The sequence below is a fragment of the Uloborus diversus genome, chromosome 8, assembly GCF_026930045.1.
Source record: "Uloborus diversus isolate 005 chromosome 8, Udiv.v.3.1, whole genome shotgun sequence".
NCBI classification, from domain to species: domain Eukaryota; kingdom Metazoa; phylum Arthropoda; class Arachnida; order Araneae; family Uloboridae; genus Uloborus; species Uloborus diversus.
In genome coordinates, this window is record NC_072738.1 from 81,271,471 (window position 1) to 81,298,291 (window position 26,821).

At 32.2% G+C, this 26,821-nt stretch overlaps 1 protein-coding gene across 1 annotated transcript in view; it reads left to right on the top strand.

Annotated features, from left to right (window-relative positions):
• Positions 1 to 2,142: 2,142 nt before the first annotated feature.
• The window catches only part of LOC129228727 (intraflagellar transport protein 80 homolog), a 50,968-nt gene continuing 26,289 nt past the window's right edge, over positions 2,143 to 26,821 (top strand). Inside the window, exons 1-8 of the mRNA XM_054863412.1 lie at positions 2,143 to 2,369; positions 3,744 to 3,854; positions 4,078 to 4,146; positions 4,778 to 4,887; positions 6,784 to 6,873; positions 8,440 to 8,577; positions 15,714 to 15,838; positions 17,455 to 17,628. Coding sequence (XP_054719387.1) covers positions 2,225 to 2,369; positions 3,744 to 3,854; positions 4,078 to 4,146; positions 4,778 to 4,887; positions 6,784 to 6,873; positions 8,440 to 8,577; positions 15,714 to 15,838; positions 17,455 to 17,628 — 962 coding nt within the window. The 5' untranslated portion in view covers positions 2,143 to 2,224. The remainder of the gene's footprint in view (positions 2,370 to 3,743; positions 3,855 to 4,077; positions 4,147 to 4,777; positions 4,888 to 6,783; positions 6,874 to 8,439; positions 8,578 to 15,713; positions 15,839 to 17,454; positions 17,629 to 26,821) is intronic.

Sequence of the window (26,821 nt, forward strand, 5' to 3'; positions counted from 1 at the left end):
AAAAAAAATTAAGCTTTTTTTTTTTCTTTTTTGTGACTAAATATTGCACATTTAATAACATTCCTTTGAGTTATGAATGGAGCTGAAATTAGTTATCTTGGTAGTGTTGTGAATTTCCTTTCATAACTATACCAGCTGTTACAGGAGAAAGTTTTTATGTAGAGTTATTGGCAATCCTTTTTAGGTAAAATATTTTTAAATGAACATTTTGAAGAAAATATAATCAAATGCTCATTAATTAAGTTATTAATACTTATATTTATTCATTACGAATATTGCAGTAAATACGAATTTGTTAGATTACACTCCATTTGCTTTAGCATACTTTTGGACAGTTTAAGACTGTTTTGGATGGTAAAAACCACCTGTCCTGTCATAAACCAGTTTCGGACAGTCCAAAACTCAACCCTTCTTAAGGATTATTTCACAGTATTTTGGACAATTATGTAGAGTCTGTTTAAAAAAAATTCTTTTTTTAATCACAGATTAAAGAACAATAAATTGAGGATTAAATGTATGGTCTTATATTTTGAAATTTGCTTCTTTTTTTCATTCATATTTTTAATACAATACATTTTGTAACTACAATAAACAAAAATTATAGTATGATTAAGGTGAAAAAACAATGTAAATAAAGCACAAATATTGAAGAAAATACAGCATATAGCTATTTCTAGGCTACAAAGGAGCCTCTTCTTCAGTGCAAAAAGCTCACCAACACAACCAGAAGTTGCAAGAGAACTGACAACTTTGTGCAACAACAACCATTGTATTCTTTCTTTCTTTCACACACACAGATTGAGGTTTCTGCTATTCCACTGGGGGAAGCTTATACCTCTATTAATCCACAATGTTTCCAGAATTTTGTTTTTCCAGGACAGTACAAAGACAACACAATAGATGGTGGTGCCATCTATGGACAGTTCGAGAGACAATTTAGAACCAGGCCAGGAGCCGAATAACTTCCTAGTCTGGCACCCCCAGAGGTATCGTTTCACTTGGAGGACATTGTGACCACGAGCATATTTAACGTCGCCCAGTCACCATTAATGACGACGGTGGGTCTTCGACCAGTGAGGCTCGAACCCGAGACCCTTTGGTCCCGAGTCCAATGCCCTAACGATCAGGCTACCATGGCCCTAACCATTGTATTTTCTTCAATATTTGTGCTTTATTTACGTTGTTTTTTCACCTTACTCATATTGTAGCACAAAGCTTATATGATAATTTTTTATTTAAAAATTACAGTAGTTTGACAATTTTCAGAAACAAATTATTGGCATTTTCCTAAAGTAGTTTGGTGGTAATTTAGTTTTAGATCATGAAATGGCACCATGGTGAAGAGAAGAAAATCTTCACAAAGCTGTAAAAGACTTGCAAATATATATTTTTTCCCTTCAGTTCAAAAATTGTCATTTATTGCATTTAATTCAATTATTGAACTGCATTTTGAACACTTTCATTTGCACACATGCATAAATGTTGAAAAATCTGGTTACTAATATGGGGAAAAAAAAAAAAAACTCTGCTTACAAGTTGAAATTATCAATGAAGAGTTCAACTTCTATGTAACTAGATTAGAATCGTATATGGGTCATTTCACGGTATTTTTGACATTTATGTAGAGTCCGTAATGTGACCTTTTTTTGCCATAACTTTTTAATTTGCTGTTTGATTTGCAAATTATTTTAATTTGAGTTGGTGTGTTGGTAGGAGAAGCTCAAAATAAAATAATATGCTAATGAAATGTAAATTAAAAAGTTATTGCAAAAAAAGGTCACTTTACGGATGTCTAAGTTACTGGGAAATGACCCATAAATAAGTCACACATACATTTATACTTGAAAGTTCACATTGAATTAATGTGCAATATAGAACATAACTTTGGCACATTTTGTTCTGTTTTTGATTTTTTCTCACAAAATTCAGTTTCTCTAAAAATGTAGTTTTGAACAGGAAAGTAAAAGCCACAATATTTACCATGGTTTTTACCATAGAGACCAAAACCTTGACAACCCTGCCCTTAAGCCCTTTACGTGGATGTTAAAAAAAAAATCATTTCTACTATTTTTTTACCGATGACTTTTTCTTTATTATTATTTTGTATGAATTTAAAAAAAACTTTAACTTATCCGCACATTCAGACATAGTAAGTTGTGTAGCATGGCACACAACAGATGAGGTGCTATCTTGCAGTGATGACCATGAAGTTCTCATCTGGAACATGGTGAGCAATGAAACCACCAAATTGCTTACACTTTCCAATGAACTCTTCCCCACAGACATGCATATTTTCCCCAGGACTTCAACTCCAGGTGGTATTAAGAAGCAGATTGGTGGTGACATGTTCGTGATTACAACCACTGATGGTAAGCATTTGTATTGTATCTTAAATATAATCAACTCTGTACAAGGGTTGATTCGCACCCCAATTGGGTTCACTTTGTGGCCCCTTCACAAAATGCGGCACTGTAAAAACAGCCTTTTCACAAAAGTTAGCATGATAAAAAAGGCCTTTTTACAAATTTCCTTTATCACAGAATGTTTACCCAAGCAGTGGTGTTTCCATAGGATATACGCCATATACTCTGAAAAATTTTATAGGCATAAGCGTATACCCTCAAGCTTCAAGAATTTTCATATAAGGACATATTATGTATATGATCCCATACACATATTGTATGTAATGGATTACTGGGAGTATAGTATACCCTCAGAAAAATAGATGGGAACATCACTGTACACTGTTAGATTTAAGACTTTAAATCAGTTTAAGACAATCAGCTTCATTCACATAATTTTAATTAGTAATGTTTTTATCTGCATTTCAGTTTGGCAACACTCTTTCAGTTTTGTACGTGCTGCCTTTCTTCTAGTTTTAGTTTAGCAGTTTATTCCATGTTTTTGATGTGTCGTGTTTCGTAGTTAGGTTATATGTTTAATATGTTTGTTTGCCATTGTTTAATTTTAGTCAAAATAAAATTCTTTTATATGAGAATACTGCTGAATTCTGCTGAGTAATTTAATATACCTAAGTTCCTAAGTAGAAGCTTACGAGTTTTTAAAGGTTTCCCCACCTTATCTTACTGCCAACTGCGACAAATGAGTGAGAAAGGGGAAGAGCAACCTGTTTGCCTGTGATTGGTAGCTAGAGAACTTTGGGAATCCTTGCTATTCCACCGTGAGCGCAAAGCACCTTAAATTTTCACACGATCATCTTTATTTTTGAAGACTAGTTTTCTTTGATGATAAGAGATCTTTGGTGGTGATGACTGAGAAAAGTATGATATTTCTTTAGATGGTAGATATTTTTAATAAGTGTTAAAATATTATTCACTTCATTTGTGTAAAAAGGTGGTAAAAATCCATTTTGAGGATGGTGAAAAGTGCTCCCATTCAAATTTAGTACCCCGGTTGATTTCATGAAACAGAAATTATTTCCCTATGCCACACTGTTTCATGAAAGTATAAAACTATTTGAATATCATAACATAAATAAAATATGCATAAAGGAAGAATAAATGATAAAATCTGGTTATGTGATGTACAAGCTGGTTAGGAGAAGTTTTCCTGTCAATCAGCCACAGCCATCTTAATCTACACTAAACAACATTTATAGTATGTTTCTCTAGGCTTAGAATCTCTTTTTTTTTTTTTTTTTTTGACTAATGAGGGTACTGCAGTTATGCATGCTTCTGGTTGAGTGTAAACAAATCAATTTTTCCCAATCTTTTATCTTAAAGGAAAATTTCATTTGATCAATCGCACTGGTCGCATAGAAAAAAGTGTGGAAGCACATAGAGGAGCAGTCCTTGCTGGTCGTTGGAGCTATGATGGCACTGCTTTTGTTACAGGTAAGGTAGTCATGAAATTTTTATGAATTTTTTTTAATAGATGCATTTTAAGCAATTGAATTAGTTTATCTATCTGAGCTTTTATTCAGTGTAATCAACATAAATTTTGGTTTGTTTACAAATTTTAAAAGCAGTTTAAAATATGATTACAACAGTTAAATTTTCCATGTGTTGTGCGAAAGTTTTGAATTATCATTTAATTTAAGTCTTAAAATCATTTTAGCTGGGGAAGATGGTCAAATCAAGATATGGTCACGAAGTGGAATGTTGAGATCAACTTTAGCATCTAATAGTAAGTATTAAAATATTTGAAATGTTAATAGACTATTTATGCTTCAGTTATGGCCATTGACCAGTAACTTGAATTTATGCAGGAAACTCCCGATTATCAGCAGTCCGATCATCCAAAGGTTCAGATTATCCGCGGGTCTTTTCACAACTTATTTTATTAATTTTTTTAATGGTCATTAAATGTTTTCAAACGTATGATTGTGTTTTTGTTTGTCTTTAACATTTACATGCATATATTTTTTACATTCAATGTTAGTAGATGCAATGTAGCAATGTTTTTAGGTATAACTTAAATGTATGTTTGAGTTTTATTCATATTTTTTAGCTATTGTATACAGTAGTATCCTTTTTTACCCATTGTTCGGATTATCTGTGGTTTTCGCGCCATTCTATTCTGCAGATAATCGGGAGTTTACTGTATCAATATTAAACAATGAATTCTTGAAAAGCGACATTCTATTAACCAGTTTTCAGTCCTCTGGCCCTGTCCCCGAGTTATGAGAATCATTAGAAATATTTAAAATAACATCCACTATAATTCCTCTGCACATTCAACTTATGATATCACCTACTGATTCCTTGCATTTTCTTATTTTTTAATGACCATACAAATTTACTTCTAAATTTTTTAGGCTTTCCTATCTATTCCGTTGCTTGGGGACCAAATTCAGATCAAGTATTGCATACTTTAAGTCGCCAACTTGTTATCAAGCCACTCCAGCCTAATTCAAAACCACTTCAGGTATATTTATGAAACTTTAAAAAACAAGATTTTAAAAATATTTTTCTAGTTACTGTATTATTTCTGAACTAAAGTAAATTTAATGAATTTATTCATCTATTAATATTATACTGTAAGTTAGGGTTGGCGAGGTTTTGGAAACTACTGTAAAAACCCAGGTTTTTAACGTCTTGTCCAAAACTGTCCCAAAGTATCCAAAACTATAGTTTTAGAGAAATTGTATCTGCGAGAAAACATCGAAAACAGAATAAAATGTATCAAAGTAATGTTTTATATTCAATATTTATTCAATTTGAACATTCAACTTATTTATACAGCTGATTTTAATCTAGTTACATAGAAGTTGAACTCTTAATTAAAATTTCAATTTATATGCATGTGTTTATTTATTTATTTTATTTTGATAATAGTAACAAAATTTCTCTATCTTTATGCATGTGTGCAAATGAAAGCTGGGTTGGCAAGGTTTTTACCGTCTGTTCAAAACCCTTGTGTCCAAAATTGTCCGAAAGTGTTCGAAACTATTTTTTGAGAAACTATATTTTGTGAGAAAATATCAAAAACAGAACAAATGTGTCCAAATTATATATTTTTTGACTATTAAATGTGTTTATTTACTATGAAAATTCAAGTATAAATATATATTTAACTTATTTATATAGCTCATTTTAATCTAGTTACGTAGAAATTAAATTCTTCATCAAAAATTTCAATCTGTATCCATGAGTTTTTTTTCCCCATAAAGCAAATTTTTCGACATTTATGCATGTGTGTAAAAGAAAGTGTTCAAAATTTAGTGCAATAATTGACTTTAAATGCAATAAATAACAATTTTTTGTAGTTATAGAATGTATTATATCAAAAATATTTTGCGTTATTACGCTACAGACAAGCCTTGATTGTTTAGCCAACTATAGAAATCGTCTGTGAGGCTCCGCAGAACAACTCAACGCAGCATGCGTGACTAGCACTGTTTTTGGTTTTAGCTTGTTCGCCGACTTGCTCGAATATAGTTGTGTTTTTGTAGAGCTCCCCCAACGAAGCATAGCTTTCTTTTACAACAGGGTATTCGTCCCTAAAATTAGAACAGCTATATTGGTTATGATTAGCATATCTCTGCAAGACCTGTATTTCTGTAACTTATTTATTTCGCCTTTAGAGAGCAAAAGTATCGCATTTTCAAGTATTTTCGGAATGTTCTTTTCAAGAATGTCACATCTTGGGCTGTGCTTGATCGATTAGGCATGAAGCATCTGTGTCGTTTACTGAAAGATGGTATTATTTGTTCCAAAAACAGCATTGCACACACAAAAAAAAGCATTTTTCATTCTTATTTTTTAATCCAGAACTCACTATTTGCATTTATGTTGGCATTGTAAGGAGAACAGTTATTAACAATAATGACATATTTTTAGATATTTCAAATCTTATCTTTGAAATTTAGTGCAAGAACGTCATAGATAAAACGCAACTTTTTAAAACTTAAACTTTTTACAGTTCTTCATGAAACAGAGAAGAAGAAACACAAGATTTTCTTGAAAAATATCTTATGCATAATAAATAGTCCAATCAGTGGCTTGAAATGTAGTTTTACTACATGATATCTTACTTTTAATTTTTAAAGTCACTCTCCTGAAAAATCACATTTTTTGAGACATGATATTGTTGAAAAGAGTGAGCAATATGTCTTTTTATGCTGATTTTCTACTTTGTTATTTATTCACAAAATTAATTTTTTACTTCTCATGAATATTTGATCAAAAATTCAGAATAAAATAAATTTCAAAATAAGTTATGAAATTACTTTTCATTTTTCAAAAAAGATAATTGTAAAAAATGCTTTTACTTCTTAGTAATTGACAAAAGTTAATTTGTGTATATTTTGTTCTCTTCTAGTGGAAAGCTCATGATGGTTTAATTTTAAAAGTTTCTTGGAATCCAAGCAATAGTCTTATTGTTTCTGGAGGTGAAGATTGTAAATACAAAGTGAGTTTCTGTAGGTCAAAAAACCATGAGCGCTTTTTATATGACTTGCCCTAAACACATATGTGCAGAGCCGTTGCAAGATCTAAAAAGTATCGGGCTGTACAATATTGATAGCTCCTTAATTATTTCAAACGTATCCCAAACACAGGGAAAGATAATGTTTTTCAGTTTTTTGGTTTAAGAGGAAGTCCCTACTAGGTCTAAGTTTTGACAATATGAAGCTAATCCTGAGTATAATATTCACTACATGATGTGGGGTGGGCTGAGTGGTCCCCCCACATGGAAATTTTTTTATTTGTAGTCTTAAAAATGCATTTTAGCTTTATGTTTTTCAAAAACTTGCAATTCCACTTTGGGTGTCACTCCCAGACGGGTGACACCCCGGGGTGGGGGATCTGTCCTGTGTGTCACCCATCTGGGAGTGACACCCAGGACAGATCCCCCACCCCGTAGCCCCTTGGTGAAATCAGTTTTTTTCTTCTGTAATCATATCTTGAGTCTGAAAACTAAAGAAGGTTCGTAATGAACTTTCCAGTTCTGTATTTTCATAAAAGTGTCATTGGAAAGGAAAATGCAGGGTGTTCGCGCACTTGAAAAATCAGGGAAGGTTATGGATTTTGACTATGAGCAAAAATGGTCATGGAAAGCATAATTTTCAGCAAAAAATGCTGATAAATCATGGAAACTGACAACTGATCATGGATTTTGACTTCAAGAACATGAGTATTTATCGAATTGTACAGTGTAGGTGCAAAATTTACGTATCTTAGTCGTTTCTTACGCTTTTACACCTCAGTCCGGATTTTTCATGCATTTCAAATCCAGTTGCATCCACTTCTATAATAGTCGCTCGTTTTTCTTTACTATGTAATTCTACCTTTTGGACTTTTTATAATCATGTGTTTAGCATTATTTTGAAAAGTCCTTATATCTCTAATTGTGTAGTTGAGGACTTGTAGACTTCTAATTTTGCCTCTCTCATTCAACTCGAAAATTTTAAGTCATTTGCATCCGTGTTGATTCAAGAGACTCATAAAAATTTTTATTGATTTTCAGCAATGTCTAAAGTAATGAACATTTTATAAAATTGGTCTAAAAAATTAATGAAGGACATTTAGGACATCAATAAAATACAGGTTCTAGATCATTTGATGAACCTATTACTTTAATCTAATTAATTTTATCCTAAAATCTCATTTTAGGCTGGAAAAATTGAACTTTAACATTTAACAATGGAAATAAACTCAAACAAATTACTGTTTGTTTACTACTATATTACCTTCAGATATCTTATAAATGTAGTCAATTTTGGGCCAGGCATATTTTTCAAATGTATGTACATGACTGTGTAAAGTATTAGAAAAAATACACTATTTTTGGCTCATTAATTTATCTAACCTTTCCTTTTCTATCCTGAACTATTTCTAATTCAGAAAGCTTGCTTATTTTAAGCCATATGCTCACATTTATGATTCTATAATTTAAATTTACAGTTTTAGTTTAGTTCCAAATAACAGTGATGTGTCATGAATCATGTTGATAATATGCTTCATTTTGGCTCAACAGGTTTGGGACTCTTATGGTAGAATTTTATACAGCAGTCATTCTAATGATTATCCAATAACATCTGTATCTTGGTCACCTAATGGAGAAATGTTTTGTGTTGGCTCCTTCAACTCCTTGCGCCTATGTGATAGAACAGGGGTTTGTTCATTTTTTAATTTCTTAAATTAGATTTTGGAAAATATTTAATTTACATACATAATACTGCCAGTAATAAAAGTGTCTGAACAGTATTATATTAGTCAATTATTACTAAAGATTATGTAATTGTCTATTATTAAACAAGTGGAATAACTTAAAGTGGATTGCTTAAACAGCTTTGGTTTTTGTGATATCAGTAAGGCAGAGTAATAGTAAGTTTTCTGATTTTCTTATGTATTGTGCATTTAAGTGTATCTGGAGTAAAAATCAAATACACATCTAATGACTTTAGTTTTCACAGCTGTACTTTAAAGTTCAATTACAGTCGGATCTTGCTGATTCGATGCATATAATATTATCTCAAAGTTTCTCTTGGGTCCCAAACTCTTGAGACTGTTGTAGAAACTTCTCATTACTTGAACTACCAATAACTCGAACGTAGCCGATCCCTTGGGGCTTTCAGATATTGAGAATTAACTGTATTTGCAAACAAAATCCTATAATCAATGTTCATTTGTCTGCAATTACCATGGCATGTGTTCTGTTTCAGTAAAGCAACCACCCAATGCTTGATTACAACACCAGAAAATGGGACAGCTGCCCTAACTTAATTATGAAATTGGGATGCACGGATTAATCAGCAGTAATCAACGATAATTGGCTACTTGCTGATTATTGGTAACACTAGTCAAAAAAAAAGAACTTTCCATCTGCATCCTGGTTTTAAATAGTCAATTCCTACAAATTTTGGGTTGAGAAAAGCAAACATGGTAGTTGATTTTTAAAATTAGCTCTTGTTTTCAAGATACATAAAAGCTCACTGGAGAAAGACACACAGCAACCACACATCAATTTAAAGGTAATCTTAAAAAAGAAAAAAAAATCATGTGCAATAAATGTTATTAAATAGGTCCTGTTTTATTAAACAACGCTTTTTTAAAAAAAAAGCAGTGGTTGCTTTTGGCTTATAGCTGCAAACGCTTCGTTTTGGATTGCTTTTTGTAAGTCAAAGAAGCACCATCTCTTCATTTCTTGTAATAGTTCAGCAGCATTTGGTGAGCATTAACTCAGCTCAATGACCCTGATATCTATCTGCATTCCATTGTAAAGATATCTTAATGAAACCTTTCCTCATGCTCACTGCTCGTAGCTTTAGTTTTTAAACAAAATATTCTGGAAGAAGCGAACAAAATAGAGTTACAGAGACACATCATTCATCAATGGTCACAGAACTTCCGCAGGGATTGCTTGACCAACTGTTTTTAGTTCTTGTCTTTGCTGCTGCTTAGAAATACTTGTAATATACCCTTAAAGGCTTCTTGGATTTTTTTTCCTCCCCTCGCAATTTTGTTTTTGAAAAACATCGGTTTTCATAACTACCCGTATTTGAAAGGCCATTAAAAATTCTCTCCTTAACCTTAGTTTCAATATATCTTGGAAACTTTTCCCCTAAGGTATTGGAAACTTGTCTTTGTTCACAGCTTTTGCGAAATTCTTCCTTATTCCCAGCAGAATAAGCATGGGTGGAAGCAGAAATATGTGGATCTACCTACTGTCCAACCACGGATTGCATGGAATTTTCAAATGTCCAGATAAGACGAATCTATGTGAATAAGGGGGGAAAGTTGGCCGATTTTGGGCCCCCAGAATTTAAATTTCTTGTAGTCCATTTTAGTTTTCATGTAGTGAGATTTTCTATCCCAACCTAGGGTCTAAGTTTAGAGGACAGTCAGTCCCATGGGGGGGGGGGGGGGGGGGGGGGGGGTGTTTCTATTTGCCAGGAAAAAAGAGCATTTGTGAAAATTCACTATCCTAGTTGACCCTGTATGTTGAAAACTAGCGCTAATCTCAACTTTTTATGGGGATTTTCATGTTTAATGAGGCAAAATATTTCGGAAATAGCTATTTTTGAGCCGGATGCATTTTTAGCGTTGACTAGTGTAATCTGTCAAATTTTGCTGATTAGTTGGTATATATCATGTGTAGAGGAGAGTAATAAACCTCATGCCCATAATATAGTTTACTGAAATTTTAAAATTTCAAGAGAAAACCACCCTAGAGGAGGGAATCTCAAAAGTAATGTTTGCCTCAGTGTCTCACCTGGTTTTATTCAGGCACTGCAATGACCATCCTAACATGACTAGTGATGAGGAACATGATTGGAGGAACTACGATGCTGATTTATAAAAATCGATGCCCTTGCCAGGGTACAATACAAACATGTGCCCTCATTGTGGAATCCTTTGGCTGTACCGAATATACCACAGGCAACATTTCATTTGTGTTTAGTAGAGAGTCTCAAAAAAAATCGAAAGTCGATTTTTCAAGTCGCACACCTTCTTATATTTTTCTTTTTGTGTCAAAACAATTTTTAAAAAAGTTTCCTCACATGAAAGTAGCCTCACATGTATTAAAAAATATATAAACAAATTGAAAAATATTTATGTGTCCAGCAAGAGGCCTAAAATTTATAATTTACATCAAAAAATTGATTTTTGCCTAAAATGTTTTTTTTTTAAATGTAAGGTAAGTTTTAAGAAATTACCAAGATAAAAAATAAAAGCAGTAAAGTAGGTTATTGGAGTTGAATATAATTTTTTGCTCTCTTGCAATATTTAAGTCTCCTAAAGTATTCCAAGATATGGATTTTTTCAATTTTTAGCTAAATTTTTCATCTTAAATTTATTATTTTTTATTATTCATTTGCAAATGTTGATTTGAAAATGTGTTCGCTAAGAACTTTAAAACTTGATGTTTTGTTTAAATTTATGTGTAATTTTTTAAAAGTTAAATTGAAATTTTTTGAAGAAAATGACAAATTTTAGGCCTCCTGCTGGACACCTAAATATTGTTTATTTGGATTAATATTTTTGTGGTACATCTTGAACTATAGGGGCCACGTTTAATCAACATAAAATTTCGAAACTTCCAAAAAGAATTTTTTTTTCAATTCGACCTAATGCACAGTGCTTGTTTACACTTTTAGGCGCAAGTTGGCATGGGTTGTTGTTGTTCAAATTACATGAAACTTTTTATTACAATTGTTTAGGAAAAATATAAGAGGGTGTGGAACTTGAAAAATTGACTTTCCCTTTAGGGGGGGGGGATGGAGACACCCTACTGTTTAGATTTGCAGTAAAAAACAACAGTGAAATAAAATTGATTTAAATCAAACCAGTTTTTAAGTTTGAACACAAGAAATTGTGTTCAAATTTAAAAACTTGATTTTTTTGATATTGAATCAATCCCAATAAAACATGTCAGTAGGTTAAAATAAATAAATACCTTTGTGCTGAACAGTAAAGTAAGAAAAACAACGTTAAAAAAAAAGCACAAATTTGCCAATAACAGCAGACACGTGTTTCGTCGTTACGGGGAACGCCTTTTTCATTGCAAAAAGTAATGAGCTTATGAATGAAAAGACATCCGACAAAAGCCAAGAGCAGATAAGCATGCAGCTTAAAAGATAAAAATAGTAGATTAGCCAAACACCAATGAGAAAATTATAAACCGATCAGGAACCAATAGGAATGCAAGCAAAGGCCAAGAGCTTTCTCAAGGTACGGAACCCAGAAAGAAAGAATTCAATTGGACAAAGATTAAGCTGAAGCTTAAACAAAAAGAAAATGTAGGTAACCGTGAACCGCAAGAAAGGATAAGCTGAATGGAAGAAAAAAAACACCACGAAATAAAATAAACAAAAATAAAAATATTCGAAAAAAGGAAAAATAAAGATAAATAGAAGAAAATGGGGGGGGGGGGATGTCAACAAGACAAAAAAGGTAAAAATAAACAAAGGAAGATAGATAAAAATGAATGGGAAAAAAAGGGGGATGGGGAAAGGACAGTATTAAAGATATGGGAGCCAAATATTGGAAAAATATGGAATTGCTTTAAGATCATTAACAGTTTTGAGGAACAGTTAGAACTGTTCCTCAAAATATAAAAAGATTCCCAAAAGTCAAGATCTGATGAATTGGTGCATTTTTGGATAATCTGATAAGAGTTAAAATCAAAAGAGTGATTCGAATCCCGACAATGTTGAGCAATTCTAGACTTATTTAATTGTTTTTTTTTTCACAAAATTTTGATGCTCTTTCAAGCGAATTTTTAAAGCATGCCGAGTCTGTCCAATATGGGCAAGTTTACAACTACAATTAATCCTATAAATTCCACAACAATTAAGAGGGTGAATAGGATCTTTAAGAGAAGAGAATGAAAGTTTATTAATAAGAGAGAACACCACCTGGAATTGGAAACGTTTTAGAATCTTAGCAACCTGATAGCTTACAGATGGAAAGAATGGCAAAACAACCAAATTCTTTCTGATGAAGGTTCGGTTAAGAACATTAGTTTGGGAATTATTTGAAAGTTTTTTATAAATGGAATCAATCAAAGTTGGCGGATAGTCTCTATCAATTCCCCCAGCTTTGAGATAATTAAGTTCCACTTTAAGAAGTTCCAATGAAGAACAAATATTAATTGCGCGATAAACAAAAGAATTGAAAGCAGAATATTTTTGATTTGGAGGATGAGACAATAGTCTATGAGGAGGTAAAGAAACGGCAAAAGGTTTGCAATAAACAGTAGTTTCAAAACCAATTTCAGTACGAGAAACAAGTTCATCAAGAAATGAAATGAAATTATTCCGTTCTTTCTCACAAGAAAACTGAATATGAGGATCAGTGGAGTTTAAAATCGATAAAACCTCATCACTCTCAAACTGATTCTGGTTCATTAGAACAACACAATCATCAACATACTGAATATAAAATTGAAACTGCAGTTTTTGAAACAGCTTAACCTCAAAATAATGCATGTAAATATCACTAAGAATGGGGCTAAGTGGGTTTCCCATAGCCAGACCATCTAACATAATATAAAATTTCCCATTAAAAACAAAAGAACATTGCTTAAGACAAGTACGGGTAAGGAAAATTAAATCCTCTATTTCCGTATTGGTGAAATGAAATTCAGAAAGTCTACGAAGGCATAACAATGAACCCTCGATGGGAACGTTCGTAAATAAAGAGTTATTGTTAAAAGAAGCCATAAAAGAATTATTTGGAACGAAACTATGAATTTCTTTAACAAACTCAACATAATTTTTAATTGTAAATAAATTGTGACTCCTAAGAGGAGAAAACACCGAGACTAAATATTTTGCAAGTTTGTACGAAGCCGTACCAATATTGGAAACAATCAGCCTGAAAGAAATACCAGCTTTATGCACTTTAGGTAAAGCATAAAATCTAGTACAATTAGCAATAGATGGAACAACAAAGCGTTTAACATTTGAAGGAATAGACTTAACAGACTTGATGAAATAGTTTTTAACTCTTTATCACTAGGATCTTTAAAAATTTCAGCATATGGCCCAGAAGAAATCAAATCATTAGTTTTATCAACATAAGATGATTTGTCAAGAACAACAATTTGGCTACCCTTGTCAGCTTTGGTAACAACCAGATCAGAATTCGAAACTAAATCTTTAACAGAACGGCTAACAGTATTAGCAAATACAGGTTTAGACATTTTTGAGTTAAAGTCAATATTAGAAGCTATAAGATGACGAATCGAATCTTTTTGAGAGGAAGTTAAGGCACTAAATTTAAAAGCTTCTCAACAGGAGCAATAAGCTTTGAAAAAGAAGGTTTAACACTCACAGCAAAATTATCATTACATTTTAGAGCCTTAATTTGAGAATTGCTTAATGAAACGCTAGAAAGATTAACAACAACATTCTTATTGACAACAGGTAAATTATCAAGAGGAACCACATGAGAAGTTTTACAAAGCATAGCTAATTTCTTTTTCAAAACAGTTTGATGTTTATCAAAGGAACAAAGGGTTCTAGACCAAGAATTTCTATCAATAATGGTAAAGTCAGGAATGGAATTAGAAACCAAAAAATGTAAATCATAAAGTTCACGTTCAATAAACGATAAATGTTTCCTGGATCGAAGTTCTGAGTAAAGCCAATTTCGACCGAAAGATTACTTTGTCAATTTTAACAGAACGTGGTAAATTACATTTCAAAGAGATAAACTTTGGAATAATTTTCTTGCGCCTACACTCTTGAAGAAATTTTAAATGGTTCAAAAAACGAAATTCTTAATCCGAAGATTGGCAAACCTATTGATTTGAGACATAAATCAAAAGCAAAACAAAAACGAATGAGAATAAACAAAATCAAACAATAACAGAATGAATAAGAAACAAGAAGTGAAAAGTCACAATCAAAATACAACAATAAACAAAAATTCAGAAAACAAAAACAAAAACACGATAATGCGAAAAATGCAAACGTAAGGCTCGTTTAAGCCACAAATAAGATAAATAAATACCTTTGTGCTGAACAGTAAAGCAGAAAAACAACATTAAAAAAAGCACAAATTTGCCAATAACAGCAGACACATGTTTCCGCGTTACTGGGAACGCCTTTTTCAATGCAAAAAGTAATGAGCTTATGGATGAAAAGACATCTGACAAAAGCCAAGAGCAGATAAGCATGCAGCTTAAAAGATAAAAATAGCGGATTAGCCAAACACCAATGGGAAAATTATAAACCGATCAGGAACCAATAGGAATGCAAGCAAAGGCCAAGAGCTTGGCCTTGGCTAATCCCCTATTTTTATCTTTTAAGCTGCATGCTTATCTGCTCTTGGCTTTTGTCGGATGTCTTTTCATCCATAAGCTCATTACTTTTTGCATTGAAAAAGGCGTGCCCTGTAACACAAAACACGTGTCTGCTGTTATTGGCAAATTTGTGCTTTTTTTAACGTTGTTTTTCTTATGTTAGTAGGTGTTGGAATACCCATTTCACAGTGTTTCATTTGCTCTGGAAAAATAGATGCATCAGAATATTTTAGGTTAACTAAAAATTTACTAAATTTAAAATAATTGTAGAATAAAAAGAAAAAAAAGTCTGAAAACTTCTATTCTTATTTTTTGACTCATCAAAAAGCTTCTGCATTTTTGCAATTATGGTTTTTAAAAACTTGTAAATACTTCAGAAAAAAAGGAAAATCTTTTTCTATGATATATTTTAATGGAAAAAACTTAAGTCTTTTATTTATGTTATTCATTATATATTTATTTCAAGGATTATTTTTGAATCAGCTTTTATTTGATAGTGGTCTCATAGCTTGGATAAACCAGAGACTCAAAGTATATTTTGCTTAGAATGGTCATCAGATGGAACTCAAGTTGCTGGTGGCTGTGGCAATGGACATGTCATTTTTGCTCATGTTGTGGAAAGGTATGATTTATGTGATATTAGTAAGTAAGAGTGCTAAAAGTTGGACATTTTTTATTCTGATTTGTTAATTTTGTTGAAATCATCTATTCTATTTCCCTTGTAAAATGGCTGAACAATATCAGTTTGCTTCTTTTGCTTACCTTTGAGATCAGTATCAGTTGATTGTTTTAAACTGTCAGCAAATAAACCTTAATTTGCTACAAATTTTGAGGTGGCGTACTTCAAAACGCAGTCCTTAGGTAATTTTTACAGCAATAATTATTCACTCACCATTACCATTACAGATTCACTTAATGAATTTTTGAAGCTTATTTCTTTGTAAAGATTAGTTATTTTATTATCATTGTCAACTGCTCCATATCTTGCGGAGTTACTCTGCAAAAATGGCAAAATTACGCAGCTCTGCAAAGAAGTTATTTGGCTCTGAATTTCCAGCAGAAAGTTTTCAAGTGATCGTGAGAGTACTCCTTCACCTCCCCTCGACGGTGATCTTCCCAAAGTTATGACTCATCAAGATTTTAGTGAAATTAAATTTATTTTAATTATATTTTGCTATTTTGTCATGACAGACATGCAAATATGGGAGATTAAAAATATTCATACTAAAAAATTGAAAAGGTTTTTAAAGGTGTTTTATGAATCAAAAAATACTAATTTTTATACTAGTGCTTAAAATGATTATCAAAACTCAAAAACAATTTGACGTAAGTGGTTTTCGTTATTTTCATACAAAATACCAAACTGCGCTGCAATATTTTAGACTGCTCCTCAAAATCACCACAGATGATCCTCAAATTGTTTCTCCATGGTTGGCAACCCCGTAATGGCAGTGCTGAAAAAGTGAAGGCTTATTTGCTGTTATAAGAAATACTAACAGAGTGAGAGGTATTGCTAGTTTTTTTCCCCCCAAGGTGTGAATTTACTCTTTGGCATTTTTAGAGGAGTAAAATTCATTTTGGAAGAGTGAAATGTAAGAAAACAGTAAAACCCATATTAGTGATAATTTCATCATAAAAATAATTTGGAAAATAGGATGAGGTGAAAGATTAGGGGGAAATAAAAGCTGTGCTCTATTTTTCTTTTTTTTTTTTACCTGTAAATGAAAGAAATTTTGAATTTTTGACTAAAAAAAACATTTGTATGTTATATATTTAACTTTTGATATCCCCCCCCCACTCCCCTGTTTTCTATGGTTCTAAATTTGTACTTAAGATGTAAAACACACTTGACTAATATTTTAAGGGACTGGAGACCCCAGTCAGATGGCTGGATGAGGTAGAAAAAGACTGAAAAGTAGTAGGAGTGAACTGATGGAGGGCTATTGCACGGGATAGGGCTAATTGGGAAAGACTTCAAGAGACAGTCTTGACCTGCAACTGGCTGTAGCATCAGTGAAGAAGAGTATTTTAAAGTGTATTTTGGATTTTCAGTGCATGAAATATGCTTGAATGGGCATCCAAAGTACTTCTAAACACAGTTCTGATTATAATTTGCTGTATAATGGGGTTGCTCTAAGGATGTTCTTTAAAATTTTTATATTTCTATTTGGTCATCACAAACTTTTTTTGCGTTACTATCTGCTTTTCCTAAATGTCATTTTGAAATGATACTTAAAGGAGACTGGAATGGAAGCATTTTGAAGCTACTGTGAGAGGAAGGAAAACCATAACTGTGCAGAATGTGAGCAATGACTTGTTGGAAAACTTAGACTTCAGGGATAATATCATCAAAGTGTCCTTTGATTACAATCATCTCATTGTAGTAACTTCAACACAGTGTTATATCTACAGGTCAGTTCAGTTATGTCCAATGAACCTTTTAATAATTAGAAATGCTATTATGATTTTTCCACATTGGTTATGTGTGTATATCTTACGTAATTAAAAACTAAGCGTATTTACCTATCTATCTGTCTATGTCCCAGTTACTTCTCCCCAACGCCAGTAAACTGATCATTGAACCAGGTATTGATTGATTCGTAATTTTTCGGTCTTTATGTTTGGCTATTTAACATAATCACATAATCCTCCGATAATAATTATCGGAAATATCAATTAAAAACTATTAATTATGATACTTAGATTTCGACGTAAAATCCCTATTTTTAAAAGACTTTCCTCCATTCAAATTATTATTCAGTGCTTCATCTCAACTTTCCACAACATTGCTTTTATTAAAATTCATAGCGTGAAGAAAATCATTGAGAAGAAAGATCTGTGTTGCCATTTTTTTCTCGGATATGAATGAATAAAATTCTGGCCTTTGTTTTAAGGCTTTTCCTGTAATCAGAATATTTAGAATGTTTCCTTTTTAGTAATTTTTCTGGAATCTACTGCAAAATTTTACTGTTTTTTTTTTTTAAATTCAAGCATGATTGTTGAACATACCTCCCTTGACCTACCTTTTTTTTCGAGATAGACCGTGTAAAGCCAGGTGATGCAGCTAGTATTCGTTTATTCTTTGAAACTTAATTACAGTTAGCAATAGAATGTTGATATTTTGTACAGAAATACCTTGTTTAGTGCAGTTTCATTCAGTGCTGATTGTGTTTATGTTATGGATAAAAATTTATTTAATAAATTTTAATTTGTATCAATTATTTTACTATTATATGGTTTGTTTTAGAAAGATTTTGTACCTAACTGTGTCTTAAAAATATGGAAACCACTTGATCCCCAAAGTACAAATACAAATGTGACGACCAGCAGCAGGCTCTTGGTCCAGCTAGGCTGATCCTAGTCAATTTATTAGTTGCCAATAGAGATCAATGGCCCTCTTACAGCTGTTCACCCCCTTGCTCATTGCTGCCTCTTCTGGTAAGCTGTTCCAAGTGCCCACAACCCTACTTAAGTAGTAATTTTTCCTAATTTCCCGGTTAGCCTGCGATTTTCATAGCTTGAAACAATGACCCCTCGTTCTGCTTTCCATGCAAAAATTTCATCCATTAACATCTTTCATTTTGATAAATTTAAATAACTGAATCATATCTCCTCTGACTTTCCTTTGCTCCAGGCTATACATATTAATCCTATTAAGTCTGGTATCATAATCTAATTCTGAAAGTCCCCTTACTAGTCTAGTTACCCCTCTTTGAACCCTTTCCAATACAAAACATCTTTTAGTAGGGGAGATAGCGACCGAAATTTTACGACAATATAAGGTAATGCACTAGTAGTGGCCACAGTTAAGCATATTTTGTGTCTTTTTTAAACTGTGGGTCTACAATATTAATTCCATTTTTAAAACTCAATGAGCGTATTATAGCCCAACTATTCCTTAATCGTCCCATTTTCTAAAAATGCCAGAATTTCAAATTTTTCAATTTTTTATCCATTTTTTCCCAAACTTCAAATTTGATCCCTTAGTGGCCACTCCAAAATCTGAGATTTTCAGTAGTGGCCACATGCATGAGTCAGTAGTGGCCATCTGACATCCTTTCCTTAGAAATTACAATACTTACTTTAAATTCAAATAACTGATGAATAAAATTGATTCAATATGATAGTTATATTGAGTACCAATATACAGTGAAATCCCATTACGACGAGTACCAATGCAACGAAATATTTGTTTCAACGAAAGAACTTTTCAGTCCCGACTTCATTTCCATTGCGCTACAGGAATTCCATTACAACGAAATTCCCGATACAACGAACAAACTTTGAGGTTCCTTGAAGCTCGTTATAATGGGATTTCACTATATTAATCACATTTTTATAGTACATTTCTTCTTCAAAGTACATAAGTACTTAGGATAAAGTAAAAAGTTTTTAGTAGAAAATTTGCATTTGTAATTTTTGTACGCTAATGTAAAAAATAAAGTAGAAGAAAATGTATGTACTTATATAAGTATTATATATATAAGCATTGGTAAGTATGAACTGAATAATTAGTTTCTCTTCAAAATCATTCATAACCTATACATATAATAGAATAAGATGTTTGTGTGTGTGTGTGTGTGGCGCGCTTTCCGGGAAAACGGTAAGGCCTAGAAAGATGAAATTTGGTATACAAGTACAGTTTCTACTGAAGAAGTGCACCTCGGGATTCGATTTTTGATATTTTAATTAGAAAAAAAGTTATTTAATGTTTTATGTGTTTTTTACACTTTTTAGTACTTTTTACCTCACAGACCCCGAACCAATCACACCACACAAATAATTTTGTACTATAGTGTTGGAAATTTAATTTTAAATGTGATGAATGAAAAAATTTTGAAGATAGAACAATTTTTGTATTTTTAATGAATTTTTGAAAAAACCTTCAATTTGCATTTTTTCCTGCGTTTTACATTTTTCTAATATCATCCTGCGAGAAGTATCAAAGCCTCATTTCTAAAATTTAAGTTGGTAATAGTAAAAACATTTCGCCCTCTTCAGAAGAAAAAAGTTCTTAAAAATACGCAATAGTTTTTTTTTTACAATTTTTTTAATGCTGAGCACATCATATCTTTCTATGCATCGGTCGAAAAAAGCATTCTTCAATCTTCTATGCCTCTGACGTCACTACTTGGATTTCGATTCGATATTTACGATGGAATCTTAATCGCAAACAATGTTAATCTTTTTTTTTGCTATGTAGCTTACTTCTACATTTTATGACGTGATGACCACGTGTTTTTCCGGCAGCGCTTGCTTTTTTTCTTTCCTTTTTTTTTTTTTTTGTTTAATTTAGGGAATGCATTTATTTTATTTTCCATCTCCCCCCCCCCCCCTCCAAGCTGGACGTTTTGCTGTTTCGATATTACGTTACATTTCATAGTTGTGCGCATTTAATTCAATAAAAACAGCAAGATTTTTTTTTCTTTGTCACTTACTTTACTTTATTACTTTTTGCACACTACGGGGAGTTTTGGAGATAACTTTTTTTTTTGTTCTACTTAAATAAAAAAAGTTTTTTTTGAGTGATCTTTGTTTTTATTAGGAAATGAGCGGGGAGGTTAAAATAAATAGGGATGTAAAAGAAAAATGTGAATGGCACAAAAAAAGATAGAGATGGATTGATTAATACTGCAGCCAAATTTGTTTAAACAGCCGCCAAAGGCGGCAAACTGGAAGTAAAAAGGTAAATGACAAGTTAGCCAAACAGCCGCCGTAGTTGGCTGCTTGCATAGAAAGGTGAATGGCGTAAGAAGGCGAACCAGCTGGTCGCCGCAGGCGGCTAGTTAATAATAAGGTAAGCACACCATTCAATGTAAGTCTAGGACAATTTGTTTCCTACGACTTACCAAGGCACATCAAAGGATATAGGAAATTGGTTGCATAAGTTTTCAATACTACTTAAGGCAGGGTATCCGCGCACCTGGAAAGTCATAGAAAGCAATAGATTTTGGCTATGATCGAAAATGGTCATGGAAAATCATGATTTTCGGCCAAAATTACTCAAATATCATGGAAATTGACAATTGGTCATGGCTTTTGAGTTCAAGAACATTTATCGAGATATTTATCGAATTCTACGGATTGTATTAAAAATACGCATCTTGGCCATTTTGTACGCTTTTTCGTGTCAATTCCAAGTTTTCACACATTTCGAAATCCGATTGCATCCGTTTCTTTAATACATATTCGTTTTCCTTTTCTATGTGATTTTACCATTTGGACATTTATAATTGTGTATTTAGCATTATTTTTAACCTTCCTTATATGTCTCATTGTGTAGTTGATGACTTTTAGACTTCTAGTTTTTGCCGATTGCATTCAATGCAAAAATTTTAAGACATTCGTTTTGAATCAAGAGACTCATAAAAATTATCATTAATTCTCAGTTGTGTCTTGAGTTAATGAAGATTTTAGAAAATAAAATCGGTCTGAAGAATTAATTACGGACGTTTTGAACATCGATAAAATACAGAAATCAGGGAATTTTCAAAGGTAATTTTTTTTAAAAAGTCCGTAAATGTTACATATTTCACAAATTCGGAAATTTTACAATATTTGTAACCTATCCTAATACTTTGGTGGTAAATATCTGATATTGTCTGGTAAATTAATTTAAGTACTTTAATTTAATATTTTACTTTTTTATGATTATTTATGTTATTTATTGTAAACATAATTTGAGTAACCACTAAATTATTGCTAGTCACAGATATTTTAGAAAACTAGTAGTAGTACAATGCTCGCATTTTGTTATTCGGTAATACGGTATTCGGTTCGTCCCCCTTCCCAAAAAATTTGAATTTCGGTTCCCCTGACTATTAGCAGTCATAAATAAATATGAATCAATAGATTATTAATTGCGAAACGCATATCTACTGACATGATTTAGTGACTTCCAAGAGAAAAATGGTTCCTTAAACAAGTTTTATAACTGAAAATTTTATATGTCATGACTTTTCTTATTTTACGGTGTGTGACTTACTTCTAATAAGAAAATCTGTATTTTCAAGAAATGATTTCTTAAATCTAAGAAATTAAAAATTATCTGCTTTGATTAGAAAAGGGATTGCCTCGATCAAATATTCGGTCCTTCCCCCTCCATTTTTATACCAGCTCAGCAGGCAAGTTGCCATTGGTTCTGGTTGAATTTTTCTCCTCTGTATATTCTAGCGCGCCAAACTCCTGTTTTTTTTTTCCATCAAGCTATTTAATATTTTTCCCTCTGTGATATGCGCCCCTAGGCGAGGGCCTAGGGAATGGCGTGATGAGTAATTCTGGCCCGTTCATACAAGAGGTAAACGCACCTAGCAGTCGCCACAGTGAAGCATATTTTGTGGCTTTTTTAAACTGTGGGACTACAATATTAATTAGTATATTTAAAACTCAATGAGCATATTATTGCCCTACTTTTCCTCAATCGTCCCATTTTTTTTAAATGCCAGAATGTCAATTATTCAATTTTTTCCCAAACCTGAACTTTGATCCATCAGTGGCTATTGTACATGAGTCAGTAGTGGCCATCGGGTGGCCACTACTAAATTACACAATAATTTTACATTACAAATGAGGCAGGTTATTATGGTAAAGTATTACAACCTATTAAAAGGAAAATTGAGTTGATTTATGAAAAACCTTCCTGATTTAGTAGTGGCCACTTGGTGGCCACTTTTGAATTTCCTAACATTTTTGGTACCAGTAGTGGCCACATAAACTGTCAGCCAATAAAACAATTATTTGGAGTTGAAAACATTCCAAACATGATCTTTCACATTTCATAACATGGTTACAGCTCTAAAAATATTACTTTTGAGCACTGTTCTATTCATAATACAACACAATGTTTTTATACCTCGTTACGGCGAAGCGTTAGAAGACAGCTGAAAAAACATGAACAATTCAGACGACCATACTAAATAATTTATATTAATTTTCCATGATGCTCTACCTACTCCTCCCTGAACTGCTAACTACAATATAGCCTGAACTTTACCCCCTGCAAATTTGAATTTATTGGGATACCTGGAATCCTTATTTTTCAAATATAAACCTTAAAGTGGCCACTACTGGTGCGTTTACCTTATATAAGGCCAGAATTTTTTTAAATATTAGATTAGTTTACTTAAAAGAAGAAAACGCGAGTCTACCAAAAAGTTATCGTTGCAATAGTTAATAAAAAATTTTGCAATATGTTGCAAAAACTTGTGAAATTGTCTTATATATATATATATATATATATATATAAGGCTGAAACTCGGTAATATTATTGATTACGTATAAACATAACAAAAAATATATGTCTACTGCGTCCGAAGCGTTGCCATGCCATGTCTACCACCCACGCAAGGTGCGAAAAAATCAGTCAATTTTGATTTAAATATAGAAGCCTCAAATTTTTTAAAATAATTGTTTATAATGTATAAAATATAAAAACAAAAGTCTACCAGTTGTGTTATGTTGCAAAGGCATGATAGACGCCACGGAATGTCAATCTCATACCTCTATGTACTGTTTATCGGGCCGCTAGCACTCGCTCAAAAAAGTTTGCTTGTTGTCGCGAAATTTCAATAAATAAAGCTGATTTATTTTTTAATAAATAGTTTAAATCCTGTTTTTATTAAAAACTTTAGTCTACCGTGACTAAGAGGTTGCTTAGTCTTTGGTAGACATTGCTTAAATTATAAAGTAGTTGGAAAAGTATAAATGATTTGAGCATATTAAAAAAATAATTTTAACATTTAAACAAAATTAAAAAATATTTTATTAAAATTAAAATTATGTACAAAATTATAGTGAAATTTATTTTTCATTAATAATGTCTTAACCTTTTAAATTATGCCTCTTTTATTTATTTATTTTTTATGGTCAAGTACTTATGAAATAAAAATTTTTTCATCGATCTTACATAACAATAAATAATTAAAAATAATTAAATAAACAGTACTTTACATATTAATTAATCTTTATCTTTACTAATAATAAAACTGAAAGTCTCTCTGTCTGGATGTCCGGAGGGTGTCTGTAGGATGTCTGGATCTCTGTAGCGTGCATAGTGCCTAGACCGTTCGGACGATTTTCATGAAATTTCGCACAAAGTTAGTTTGCAGCATGGGAATGTGCACCTCGAAGCAATTTTTCGAAAATTCGATGTGATTCTTTTTCTATTCCAATTTTAAGAACAAAATTATCATAAAATGGACGAGTAAATTACGAAATTATCATAACGTGGAACCATAACATAGGCACAAGCCAATTGGCGAGATAGGAAATTATCATAACGTGGAACTGTAACGTGGGTACAAGTCAATTGGTGAGAAAATTCACCATACATTCTTTGTAAATATACAGGCGAACCAAAAGACCTTTTAATTTTTCTATTACGGGCAAAGCCGTGCGGTTACCACTTGTAACCTATAAAACTGTAGCAAGGAACATAATTTTATTTAAACAAACTATTCATCAGGTGCATCGCCGCTCACGTCTGACTCGCCCAAATAATTTTCGTTTTCGCTTTCGTTGCTGAATTTATATTCAAAATGTCTTACGCTCAACTTAGCATCATTGTCAGTTCAATAATCATCATCACTGTGAATGTCGGTACTATTAATTAGCTGTCTCGGTAAAATCATCAATATCTGTAATAGAAAACAATTGATAAAAAAAAGAAAGAATTTTATTGAAAGCCAAGTCTGGTTGAAAAAAAAATGATTACCTGAGGCAGAAGGCTGTGCTTCGAATGTAACATCTTTTATTGTTTGCGGTAATTGTTTTCAGTAAACCATTTAAAAACTTTTCAGTTGTCCTCAATTTTCCACCCACAATCAAGAGGTGATAAGCTTGTCAGATTTTTTAAATGAGAATTTGTCCAAATTTGCGAAATGCAAGCTGTTCTGAGGAAATGTTCACGAAGCTCAGACTAACGTAGGGTTAAGGATGACGGATCAAAACTCTTCACGTTTTCGAGAACTACTTTATCTTTTTTCAAAATTTTTATAAACTTTCAAAAACGTAATGGTTCTTGCATCATTAATTTTTTCCATTTTATTTTGTCTGTACATTCGGCGCACAACTCTTCCGAAATTTCGAGTTGTATTCGAATTTGTGACATGCATTTTACATTGTGCGATGGCTGATACTTACTCAAATTTGTTAACCCTCCTGTGTATTCTTCCGACTTTGTAAATAGAGCGTAAGGCTGGACTTTTCCTTTTCGGAAAAAAGCCGGATTTTGATCGCAACCAGTCATTGCGTGTAAAGCAACCAAGGCGGAACAAACGGTTTCTCCTAAATTCTTGTAAAGTTCCGAGACATTGATACATCTTAATGATTTTCCAACGCCAACTTCCATCCAGACCTTTATTTAAGAATTCAAAAACTTCATGTTAGCCAATATTATAACTAATACATCAGTATCTGAACATTGTAGGTGGACGTCATATGGAGGCTGCAGCTCTTCAAAAATTACAAAGATGGTAAATCATTTTTGTGTCGGATTCTTCGCGGTCTGGGGCACGATTGAATATGATCTACTATTTTTACAACTTTTCTGTTGATGGTTTCAAATCTATAACACTGTTTGTAGTTAATATACACAAATTTATCTTCAAAATAAATTGCTTTGTTATCTCGTTCGAAGTTTTTTAGTAAATATTCTAGCAAATCTTCTTTAAAAGTAATATTTTTTAATTGATTCAAAAAGTCAGAGGGACGTGTTGCAGAGTGTCATATCTGAATTTTTTGACCTCTGTGAGTTCCACTTAATATATTGTAGCCTCAGAACAACAGTAAGATATCTTAGTGTTATTTCTGGGATTAGATATCTTACTGTTACTCTGAGGCGACGATATGTTCGTTATCTTTTATGGAAGGAAACTGGGTATGTGTCGAAAACAATTACTACGACTACTGCTGAACATACTTAATAATTTTCTCAATATCATTAGATGATAGAATTTCTTTCATTAGATATAATAAAAAGAATCCATCATAGATGAGAAATTTTGGTGGTTCAGAATTGATGTTTTTTTAAGCACTTTTATTACACTTGGCCTGATTGTCATGGAGTAATCTGAGGCATGCTTTTGCTTATATTTCAGCAACTAGATCACTAGGAGACTTCTGGATATTACTAAATGATTTGCTTAATCTTAAGGTATAACTTAAGGCTGAAAATTTAAAATTCTGAAATAACATCATTATTTCGGTTAAAATGGAAAATAGCAAATTTGATGTAATTTTTCATTAAATGTTTAAATATGAAATCAATCGTTACAAATTTTGTTGCCTTGCAAATGTAATGTTAATAGTAATCATAATGAAAATTTTGAATCAAGTCCTCTCTGGAGCAAGAATGAAATTTATTCACAGTCGTTGCTTTCTAAGGGTTTTTATCCTCATCTATGCATCTATGCCAATAATCGATAACGGGGCTAAGTAAAAAGACGTATCTTTATCCCAAGTTACTTATATGTTGTGAGCCATTCTTTTGCGTATACTCAGCAACTAGACCACTTACAGACTTCAGAATTTCGTTAAATGATTTATTTATCCTTAAGGTACAACTTAACGCTAAAAAATCAAATTCTAAAGTAAAATTTTGTTTGAA